The sequence below is a fragment of the Gobius niger genome (assembly GCF_951799975.1).
Source record: "Gobius niger genome assembly, chromosome: 20".
NCBI classification, from domain to species: domain Eukaryota; kingdom Metazoa; phylum Chordata; class Actinopteri; order Gobiiformes; family Gobiidae; genus Gobius; species Gobius niger.
Genome location: NC_136871.1, coordinates 14,941,476 through 14,953,747, shown reverse-complemented (window position 1 = coordinate 14,953,747; position 12,272 = coordinate 14,941,476). Strand labels below are relative to the sequence as shown.

At 42.4% G+C, this 12,272-nt stretch overlaps 1 protein-coding gene across 1 annotated transcript; it reads left to right on the top strand.

The window, feature by feature from the left end:
• Window positions 1-2,048: 2,048 nt before the first annotated feature.
• On the top strand, window positions 2,049-11,697 carry mst1rb (macrophage stimulating 1 receptor b; the record flags this gene model as incomplete). Its single annotated transcript, XM_079578520.1, has 20 exons — window positions 2,049-3,251; window positions 5,047-5,223; window positions 5,301-5,423; window positions 5,796-5,966; window positions 6,050-6,210; window positions 6,344-6,479; window positions 6,560-6,696; window positions 6,983-7,162; window positions 7,248-7,347; window positions 7,423-7,641; window positions 7,736-7,882; window positions 8,353-8,506; window positions 8,637-8,720; window positions 8,828-9,049; window positions 9,130-9,210; window positions 9,764-9,945; window positions 10,051-10,160; window positions 10,260-10,425; window positions 10,497-10,633; window positions 11,320-11,697. 20 exons carry the CDS (start codon window positions 2,049-2,051, stop codon window positions 11,552-11,554), a joined length of 4,125 nt encoding a protein of 1,374 aa, XP_079434646.1. The 3' UTR covers window positions 11,555-11,697.
• Window positions 11,698-12,272: the final 575 nt, after the last annotated feature.

Sequence of the window (12,272 nt, the reverse complement as noted above, 5' to 3'; positions counted from 1 at the left end):
GAGAGACGCGGTGGAGAGAGAGGGGAGGAGCGCCTGAGAGCGACCGGGACCGAGCCTCAAGTTAAACACGAAACCAACATGTTCTTGTTCTGGGCGAAAAACAAGCAGAGTTTGGAATTAACTCGTGTTGAACTTGCACACAGCTAACTTGTGTTTACTTTGATTTAGCAGGTAAACCGGTCGCTAATCTACAACTGCACACCAGAGCCTGAACAGGACACTGACATAACCTCTGTGCGCCTTCAGGTGAGTTTTTCATTTGGGAATTCGTCGTTTCATTTTTAATCAAATATGTGCCGTCATTTTGCTAGCGATTGCTTGTGCAGAAGGGCATAATGTGGAGGAAAAGCAAAATAAGTCTGATCTGCAGAACGGTTTGATCATTTGTGTTGGGAAGAAGAAAAAACAAAACAAAAGTTCCCAGCCATACCAACAACAGGGCTGACTCTGTGCTATGACATATTTTCTCACATTGTTGTGGGTCTGTCTTACCATTAGGCCTCTGTGAACTTATTACTGATTGGGTGCAATTCAATTCAGAACATTTTTGAAAAGGGAGGCAATAAAACAGGGCTAGACTTCTGTTGTAACTATGCACAGTGCCTATGAGACAAGCATACCTCAGCAAAACACGTTCCCAAATTCCCACTAAATGTAATGCACTGATTTGAGATGTCCAAGTCCCAGGTGATCAATTTATCCTTTAGGTGAAATATTGATTGGTCTGACTCTCGAATCCCAGTGGAAATCTGTGCTCTGCCCTGACTAATGAAGGCGCGCTGGCTTTGCATTGATTATTTCCTGTTAAGACTTAAAGCCCTAAAGTAGCACCAATAAAGCTGCTATGTTACAGTATACTAGAAAAGACAAATCAACACGTATTTTTAACTACCTCCTATAGGGAATAAAGAGGCGCACTTTTGAATGGGAAGTGAGTTATTCTACCCTGTGTCAATGCAACAGGTCAATCTGTGCCATTACTATGCAGGGTCATGTCCTCTCTGCAGCCTTGAAGTGCAAACCTTAATTCATATGGCCCTGGGACTGTTAAAATGTAACAGTGGGCCTCCTTGAATTATTAAAATCGAATTATTTGGTGTTTGTAATCACACTTAATATCAGAGACATACTTTTTTTTATTGCGATTTGTAAAAGTAAATCAAAGTCTATTTCAAAGGCAATGAGCGTAGTTACTTTTTCACCTGTAACAGAGTGTCTCTTATGACCACCAGCCCGTGCACATCTTTCCTCACAAAAGGCACGTAGAGGCTGTGACAGGAATTTTAAACTAGATGGGTGTCTTGTTTTTGAATGCAGCTTGCCCCGAAGTGTTTGGTTAATGATTCGCATGCTCTGGCTCCGCAGCACCAGCCCAATTTAAACATGGTCACATATGGGTACTTGGTTGAATGGAATATTGCACTGTTGGACATATTAGGAAAATTCATTATTTTGATCAAACAGTGTGATGTCTTAGTGGAAGATACCGTTTGATAGCCTATGCTGGAAGTGGCAATTAGGTTGTATTCTGAATATTTAATGTCAATATTTTGGGTTATGCAAACACTTCCTCTCCAGTATCCGCAGTGAGTCAGAGGAAGCTTTTCTTTTTATGGTCACATGTGTCTCGATCATATTGTGGTGTGTTTCCCCCACAGTTTGTGGCAAAAGTGGCAGGGCACTATAAATGACCAGACTGTAAAATTAAATTGAGAGCAATGTAAACATCTTTCTAATGACAGATTGACTCACTGGGAACAGCAAACCCATCTAATGTGAGGCCATTAAACTTGGCTTCTGTGGAAATATCTAAAAGGATTGACCAGTTTCTTTTATTATACATATTTTAAGCCCAAACTGTTGAAGCCTGAGTCATCTGTTCATTGGTGTAGAGCCCATAATTGGGTTATGATTCAGCATCTGTGTCCTTATTGTAACATATAATTTCTGCTCATTCAGGTATGGCCCTTACGATGATGAGTCTCTCCATACTTCATTGCTGGAGGTAGCAGCTCTGTCTACGGTGTGTCCCTCTGTCCCCTGAGGAGATGCTGCACTGGGCCACACAGTGGGGGACATGTGTCTGGCTCCAGACTGTGGTCTATGCTTTGGCCAACTGTCCATCTCTGGCCCCCAGCCCGATCAACTCCTCAGTGGTCTATACTATGCCCTTCTTTCAGGCCCGGGGCCCAATCCAGAACATTGTGAACAACTCTCTGTACCAGGAGGTGTATGTGGCTTCTCAGAATGTGATAGAAGCTGTCAACCGCAGCTTGGAAAAGGTGTGGCAGCTCTGCACTGGGCCAGTGGGGAGTCCAGATTGTCAGATTTGCACTTTGTGTGACACAGACAAGGATCCAAACTTTCTGGAGGACACAGACAATCAGGTTCTTCTTCTGGACACTCTGTTTATGTATTTATATTCATGTGGAAGTTCTCAGTATGGAGTGTGCCACTTCCACCAACTCAACTCAAATGGAGAAGCCCCTTCCCTTTCAAAATGTCTCTACAGGAGCGTGTCGAACTCTGCTGCATACTGTCCTGACTGTGTAGCCAGTGCTCTAGGCACCAAAGTGACTATGGTGGAGGAGGGCCAGACTGTCTATTTTTTTGTCGCTGCCTCAGTAAATGACAGCGTGACCCAGCGTTTTGGTAGGAAATCCATCTCAGTGCGCCGACCTCTTGCCACAGAGGATGGTTTCTACAGTGATGTACGAGGCCTGACAGTCCTGCCGGGCCTGCGCAGGACCTACCACATTGAGTACGTCTATAGTTTCTTTACTCAGGAGTTTGTCTATTTCTTGTCAGTGCAGAGAGAGAGCCCCGATCAGGACTTGTCTCCTTTTCAAACTCGTTTAGGGCGACTGCCAAGAAATGAATGGGAGATGAAGAGGTATAGAGAGATCATTCTGGAGTGTCGTTTTGAGCCCAAGCGGCGTCGAAGAAACGTGGCCAGTGAGCCTTATAAAGATATAGTGTACAACGTGGTGCAGGCAGCACATTTTGGTTCTGCAGGCAGGGAGCTGGCGGAGGAGCTGGGAGCAGAGGAAGAGGACGACATATTGTATGGAGTGTTTGCTGTTACTGATGACAACGGGGTGACAGAGCACGACTCTGCTTTATGCGCCTTCCCTATGGACAATGTCAATAAGGCCATTAGTGATGGAGTGGACGACTGCTGTAAGTCTGGCCCCGAGCAGCTGTCCAGAGGCCTCTGCCATTTCCAGCCCTGTGAGAGCTGTCCTCATGAGGTGAGCCCTGACACCACTGCGGGAGTGAATCACTATTAATGATCGCAATGCTACAACTATAGTAGTTTTTATTAGATTTTTGCCTTCATAGTATTGACTATAAAGTATGCACACATAAATATGCTTTGAGCAATGCTAACACTTGGTATGGGGCAGGTACTGCCCACGTGTTTCATGTCAATATGAAAATGATTATTTTATGACTGAAAGGACAAGATTGCAGATACAGGCGGCCGAAATGAGCTTCCTTCGCAGGGTGGGTGGGTGCACCCTTCGAGATAGGGTGTAGAGTCGCTGCTCCTTCACGTTGAAAGGAGCCAGCTGAGGTGGCTTGGGCATCTGTTTCAGATGCCTCCTTGTCACCTCCCTCGGGAGGTGTTCCAGGCATGTCCTATTGGGATATTTGCGTTGATTGGGAAGTCTGGGCATCTCTGCTCTGACTGATGCCTCCGCAACCTGGCCCCGGATAAATCTGAAGAAAATGGATTGATGGATGGAAATATATTTCTATCCTTTCATTTTGTTTATTGGCAAACAATGACAGCTTGCCAAAACAATAACTCAGAGCTACTATCACACATTCAGACAGTTCCCATCATGACACACAGACACACCTACTGCTGTGGTCGATTTATATCTAACTCACTCTGACTTTCACATTTGAGATGATTTGCCTAATTATGCAACACTAGATTTATTTTGTATTTTGATCTCTGGCAAAATAAAAAAAAATAGTAACCAAAGAACACTGAACACTGAAGGCACTGCCAAGGAAAATTGGATATTTGCCACAAGTGAGACAGATGAGTGTTTTGACTTGTCTTCAGTAACTGCAGTGCATTTAAAATTCCACTGCTTCATTTTTTTTCAAGCTGTTTAACTTTAACTGCTCTTTTAAGGAATGATACCGTTTATTGTTCTTGGTTCATTCAGAGAGAATACCTTCCCATTTGTGTTTTGCAAAGTTAAGTGAGTGGATTTTGGTGATACTTGCTATATCATATTGAACTGTCAACACTAGTCGTCTCTAAATGGATTGGGGGAAACAATTACAGTGAATTTATGAAGCAGAGGAAGACGTTCCAAAGAAGCTGTTGTTTTTACACTAATACAAATTGTTTCAAAGTATTGTATTACTCATCAGAGACTGCAAAATATACAGTATTTGCAGAGACTAGTTTGGATTTTTGGGCTCATACTCACATTCCTACCCAGGCCTCATGTGCTGGCTGCTGTTGTAAATATTAAGTAAGCTGCCGTTGGGGCTATCCAGCAGCGCACGTTTTGGATTTAGACCAGAACAGTGCACGACTGCCTCATAAGTTATTGAGTTCACTCATGGCAATATTGTGTTGAGATTTGACAGGGATTATTAGAATTGATATATATACAGTAATGATGATAACTAAATGATTTATGATTTGACAAGACCATACATGCTTTTGCATTTTGCATGTTATCCATAAACATCTGCTCCAGAATTAAAACATTAAACAAAAGGTACGACAGCTGCGCTCATGTGCTCTGTGTTCGGCTGTGAAGCTGTCACATGAATGAAGTTATGTTCACATTATATCTCACTTATCTTATTTACCATGTTTCTGCTGCTTTGGTTTCTGTAGCAACCGCTTTTGTAACTGCCAGGTCTTTTGTCTGAAGGCAAGGTCTGTCACCTGCGCATTATGTTATGCTATAAATTGCAATAATACCAGAATATGAGAATATTCTGAACAGTTTATGTAGAACTCAGTTTGACTCTACACAAGGTTATTGTTGAAATGCTGTTATCCTGCAGAGTATGGAGAACAATGCCACGTGCAGAGACTACCCCACCATGGTGTCCAAGCCTTACTACAGAGTGGACCTCTTCAACAGGCAAATGACCGATGTCCTGCTCACTTCACTGCTGGTCACAACCATCGAGAACAAGACAGTGGCTCACATCGGCACATCCACGGGGCGGCTGCTGCAGGTACGGCAGTAGGTAAAGCTTGTTAAACACACACTGCTCTTTCATACCATCTGTCTTTTGTGCTTTGTTGTTTACAGCTTGTATTGACCAGATCAAGCCCAGTAATCTTTGCCAACTATTCTTTGGTGGAAAACCAAAGAGTGTCGTCCATCGCTGCTGTGTATTCGTCAGAGTATCTGCTCTTTGTGGTTGGAGACAAGGTACATGTTTTCAACTGCAGAAGGTTATCAACTCCACTGCAGGCCTTTCATTGTATGGACCAAGTGGGGAATGAATGAATAGTGCAATGGAAAGCGTCTTTGAGTGTCCAGAAAAGCGCTATTTAAAATTTATGCATTATTATTATCATTGTGGGTAAACCTCAGTGTGATGTATGCATGCATGTACTCGTCACATAGTTAAACTAGCTTATATTTGAGCAGTTTCCTTATTAATATGCTATTTCAGAGCAACAAAGGGAGAAGAACACAAACACAAAGTATTGAGTGTGTTGTTAAACTCATTCAAATCGGCCATTGCTTATGAAACTGGCTCCTCAGAAACATTAATCATGAATATCTGTCTGTGCCCAGATGTTCCAGGTGCCTCAGAAAGGACCGGGCTGCCAGCATTTCCTCACCTGTGCCATGTGCCTGACTGCCCCTAAGTTCATGGGCTGTGGCTGGTGCTCTGGAGTGTGCTCATGGGAAAGCGAGTGCCACAGCCGCTGGAGGAATGTGTCATGTCCTCCTGGGATTTCTGGGGTGACAACACTTTTATTTTGCCTTCAGATATGCACTCTTGATGGATGGAGGTTTTAATTGCATTCTTTCACACACTCATGCAGTTCTTTCCACAAACTGCCCCTCCTGATGGACAGACAGAGGTAACAGTTTGTGGTTGGGAGTTCCAGTCCCCTATGCGACCTGTAATAAGCTCCAAAACTCACCAGGTCCGACTGGGACAAAACGCTTGCATTGTGCTTCCAGTCAAAAGCAACAACACGCAGTGAGTCAACCGTGCATTGTATAACCATGTATTATTTCTTCTTCAAAAGATGAAGGAATATCTACTTTTTATTTGTTTCCCTAATATATTATGTTACGGTAAGTACACACAAATGTTTCCTCTTTCTTTACAGCTTAGTGTGTAAAATCCGCTCTGGGGCCACAGAGCTGTCCAAGCCAGTGAATGTTACTGTAGAGGTGCATGAAGGCAAGGTGGAGGGTCGCTATTCCATAGATGGACGATCGGAAATGCCAGGGTTCACCTTTGTGGTACTGCTTTTATATATAATTTATAGAACATTATTGGGAGATGGGAATTGCCGCCTCTGAGCTGGGTTGTGTTCCAGCAGATTCCAAACATAACAGAAATACAACCCAATTATGGTCCTCGTGTGGGGGGAACACTCATCACCATCACCGGACCACACTTAGATGCTGGGAGAACGAGAAAAGTCACACTCAACGATGTGCACTGTCCCATAACAAGGTAAGAAATTATTGTAATTTTTGATCTTGTTGTTTTTCAGATATGGAGATATTAATAAACTAGTCAACTTCGATAATGTCAAACTTTTGAGCCTAATATCTTTATTGCTATTGTGAATATAATAACGTTGCGCATGCGTTTGTACAGTAATTACAAGTTTGATCATGTTCACATTTGCACTCACAGAGTAAGATATTGTTGATTTATGCAAGAGCTCAGTGCCACTGTTTTCTGTGTTGAAAGGATCGAAGTGGGGTGGGGTGTGATGATTTATAGTGTCTTTCAGGATAATAAAATCAAGAGGCAACATGTCATCCATCATCTGTCTCTCTCAGCCCATGTCAGAGGTCAGGGATGTCCCTTTGAGTGTTTCAATTGACAAGTCTCCGGTTCTCACCAACAAAGTGTTCTACTACAAAGAAAATCCGAAGATTACATCAGTGCTGCCTGACTGCAGCTTTGACAGGTGCACTGGAGTCAGGACTAACATGGATTATAGATATGTAATGTCATATTGTTGAGTTGTGTAGCAACGCTGTATATTTCTTCAGGGGTTCAAAAATTGTCATCGAAGGAGAAAACCTTGATTCTGTGTATCGTACTATTGTCCGCTTCAAACCAAACGAGAGCCACCTGAAGCCTGTGACCAGAGTAAATACATATCTAAGTACCATTTAAACATAATGTAACCTGCTTATTTGAATTACATGTTCACATGTGCTCCAGGAGTGCACGGGTAAATCTTCCCCAAACAGACTGGTGTGCATCACCCCTGTTTTCCACCGAGATGAGACAGAGGAAGGAGAACTGTCGTTTGACATGGATGGAGCCCTGGGGCTGTGGAGCACAGAGTTCTCCTACCATCCGTATGGAGAGCCTATTCCCTTTGAAACAGACGGACAAGTGCTTAGTTTGTACCCAGGGTTTGATGAGGTCTCACTACATGTAAGGAAGTACTCTGAGGGTATTTGTGTTATTTTATATAAGCAATTTAGTAATCATAAATATATTATTTAGTAATCATAGTATTCTTCCTCAGCATCAAAAGCTCAACCTGGTAAGCTCTTGTATGACCATCATTATGACTGTAGCAGGAGTTGACTGTGATGCTAAGGTCTTAGATAATGAAATCACCTGCAGGATTCCTAAAAACATGACCATCCCCAGTGAAGGACTGCCCGTTAAGGTAAGCTGGTTTACAGATACAATACAACCTCACGAATATGTAGTGGATTTCCTGTACTGTGTTATTTCTTATGCAAGTTTAGCATTTGAGAGAAAAGTTTAGTCAATTTAAAGGGGCTAGATGCAAGTTAGCCATTGTATACTCACTACTGCCACCTCAGGTCATATATGTTACTGCACCTTCTATATTAAGCTCATGCATGATGGCACTTTGGACCCGAATTAACACCTTTTTGAGTGACAGTGCAGGATTTTAGAGGCAGATGTAGTGGATATGTCTGGGCTCATTCTACACCTTAGGACATTGCGGAAACATGTAGGGGGAGGAAAATACAAAATTCATTTTTAAACTCTGTATAGTCCCTTTAAATCAAATAAAAGTATTATATTTTTCTACGGGCTTTGTATGTGTATTGCATGATATAAGTCAGTTCTTCCATGTGTAACTATGGTTGATATTTTAACTTGCAGATCTCCATTAATGGGCAAGTACATAATGTCGGGACTGTGGTCCGGGTCAGTAACCACTACATGGTCGGCATCGTACTTGGAATCCTATCTGCTTTGGTTGCTGGTGCGGTGCTTGCCTTTGCTGTCATGAAACATCTCAGGAAGAAGAAGAAAGGTAGTGGACTTTGTTCAGACATGTTTTTCTAAACTTGTGATCAAATCATTCAACTAGAACACTCAACGTTGCATAGGATGTATGTTTCCTGCCGTGGCTTATGATTAAACAATGTTGTGAAACGTTTCAGCTCTGATGGTGGAGAACCGTTTGTCTCACCGTGTAAACCATACCAGCTCTGCGGAGCTCACACCGGTTGGAGACTACAGACGAGGTAGCGCATGGACAAAGCACTTTTCATTCTTTTATATTCATTATGTGATCAGAGATGCAGCTGGTGCACATGCTTTTCAAATAAACACTTTATGTTTGTTTAAGCAGTAATATGCAGGAGTCCTCCCACACCGTTGCCTGGGCGTGTTGCCCCTGCGGTGTTCCCAAGTCTGGCCTTCGCAGCGGGCAGCGACCCTGCGCTCACCCCTCTCATGCCCTCAGAGAAAATACCCATAACCAGTTTCCGGCCAGAGTTATTGGAGGAAGTGAAAGATGTACTTATTCCTGCTGAGTTACTAATCGTGCATTACCATAGGATCATTGGCAAAGGTGTCTCAAAAAACATTCCAAAAATGTAGCAAAAGAATACACAGCTCACATGGACTAAAAATATTGTGTACTTTCTCCAGGACATTTTGGAACTGTATATCATGGTTACTTCACCGACCACAGCAGCAGAGAAATCCACTGCGCTGTCAAATCTTTAAATAGTGAGTAATATGCAGAATTTCACTGTCTTGGTGGTGCACTGGTGCAGTTTGTAACTTTTGATGTGAAAATAAAAAAAAACTTGATATTTGCTTGTATTTGACCTTTTAGTGACTCAGTGGCTTTATGGATGCAGCATGGCACCTTTGCCTATCCCTCACAGTTGCCTTCATCACGCTCCAGAATCAATTGTTTCTGGTACGAACCCCTAAAAACAATTGATCCTGGAGCGTCATAGAGGCCACTGTGAGGGAAAACAAAGGTGCCATGCTGCACCTTTAACTCCACCGAGGCATTAAAAGGTCAAATGGGTACAAATATTAAGATTTGTTTTTTCACCTATAAAGTTGCATAGTGCACCTTTAACGATATATTTTCTTGTTCATAACATAAACTGTATAAAATGCGTTAGAAAGACTACACTGCCTACTACTAGTAAATAATGCTGCATCTTCAAAATAGCTTGAACAAGATATACATTTGTATTAACATTAGTAATACAAATGTATATTGCTTTTTTCCCGTCAAGTCCAAATATTTTGTGTTCTTTCACAGGAATAACAGATGTGGAGGAAGTGGAGCAGTTTTTGAAGGAGGGTATTATAATGAAGGCCCTGCATCACACTAATGTGCTGTCTCTGCTGGGCATCCTTTTGCCACAAGAAGGGCTCCCTCTAGTGGTACTTCCATATATGAAACATGGAGACCTGCGTCACTTCATCCGCTGTGAGAAGAGAGTACGGCATTTTCAGAATTCAAATAATCCATCTGTTCGTTTCACTGTATTTATTATTATTTTAATCCAGTGTGTGTTTCTGCTGTTTGTTTTGATGGGTTTTTAGAATCCGACTGTGAAGGATCTGATCGGCTTCGGCCTGCAGGTTGCCAAGGGGATGGAATATTTAGCACAGAAAAAGTTTGTGCACAGAGATCTCGCAGCTCGTAACTGCATGTGAGTCACGCATATTGGCAAGAGTGCTGCATGCCTCTCGTGGCATATGATTGTGAAATACAGTATCAGAGGGAATGGTACTTATTGCTTTTCCCCCAGGTTAGATGAGTCATATACTGTGAAGGTGGCTGACTTCGGCATGGCCAGGGATGTGTTTGACAAAGAGTACTACAGTGTTCAGGACCACAGGAAGGCTAAGTTGCCGGTTAAGTGGATGGCTATTGAGAGCTTACAAACGCAGAAGTTCACCACCAAGTCAGATGTGGTAAGTAGATACAAGTAGCTTTTGAACATTATTTACTTTTCATCTCATAACTAGGGCCCGCTACTCTCCAGTGGTCTTTTGGTGTTCTCATGTGGGAGATGCTGACCAGAGGAGCCAGCCCTTATCCAGAAGTGGACCCCTATGATGTGACACATTACTTGATGAAAGGCAGGAGGCTTCCTCAGCCACAGTACTGCCCTGAGCCGTTGTAAGTATTTTGCCTTTTTTAATTGTACAACTTGTACAAGGGGTGACAGTGGCGCAGATGGTAGAGCGGGTCTTCTCATGATCGGAAGGTCGGGAGTTTGAATCCCACCTCCTGAAAGTGCACACTGTCGCTGTGTCCTTGGGCAAGAGGGTGGAAAAGCGCTACAAGATACTTGTACTTATCTTGTAACTTATTTTTTTTAACAACAGACATATTTTACTGTATATTCAATTATGGATAGTTCAAAGTATTCACTTAGTTTAAAATTCAAAGTCAATTGTCTACCAGCTATTGCAGCATGGTTAAGCAGGAGTTAATGTGTACATGTGGGATCCCAGCAATGATATATGAGTGTCATGTCACTCTGCCTATATGTGTTTGTTTTTGTGTGATGAATCAACCATTCACTGCTTGTACTGTCGCACTCCTATAGATTAATGGAATAACGCCCCCCCAACCCATGGGAAAATTCAAAATGTGCTTCATAAATCAAAGAAAAACAGATACATGAGATTTAAATACATGCATTTTTAAATATTAAGATACATTTGATAAAATATGTTTGTTCGTTGAGTTTTAAAAATCCGTCATCATTGCTAATTCTTTAAACAGATGTGCCAGTTACATATTGTACACTGTGCACTTCTTCTTCTTTTTATGAAACTGATGCATCTTTCCGGCTCCAGGTACAGTATAATGTTGCAATGTTGGGACCCAGAGCCAGATCGCAGACCTTGCTTCACCACTCTGGTCTCAGCTGTGTCCTCCATCCTGTCCAGCCTAGAGGGAGAGCACTACATCAGTCTGAACATCACATACGTGAACCTTGACCAGCCGCGGCCCTATCCCGCTCTCACTGAGTCTGCTGATGAGTACGACTCCACAGACACAGACGTGGAAGACTCAGGCTCCTCTTCCTGATGCTGTCCCAGAATCCTGAAGGCCAAGAACAAAAGACTGCACACAGACTCTATGAGGAGCGTATGTGTAAACGGTAGATTTTGAGTTACACACTCACTGGAAGTACACTATGTCACTATGGCAACCTAAAACTTTAGTGATATTTGTTGAAGGTTATATTTTATATTTATGCAAGATGCATATATTAGTGTTTCCACTTTGTCAGACTCACGTAAAGGCACGTTTTGCGACTGAGTTATTTAGGTGCATAGTTTATGACGGGAGCAATAGCTTTCCTTTTGAGAAAACAAAAGTCTTAAAACAAACAGAATGGAGGTTCAGAAAAGCTCTGTACCTGATTTATTTTTAATTTTTATTACAAACAATAAAAAGAGGAATCCACTAAATTTGTGGTCCAAACTCTATAACTTCATATTTGTAGCATCCCAAGTTTATGGACACGTTTGACAACATGCTGGGCCACTTTTCAGGGTCAATGGCCCTCCTTTATGAACATTGCGCACAAAAATGGTGTATACTTCAGTTTACTGTGATGCATGCGAGAGAGCGCGTGGCATTTATGAACCTGTGCTTACCGCTCCAATCCTGCCGTACGCTCGAGCAGCTGATGATAAATGCGAAGGCGAAAAACGTCATTTGAATGAAACGGCCCTAAAATATTCATATTCATCAGGAGGCCTCACCCACGGGTTTTACAGCATAAATGCACAAAACACGA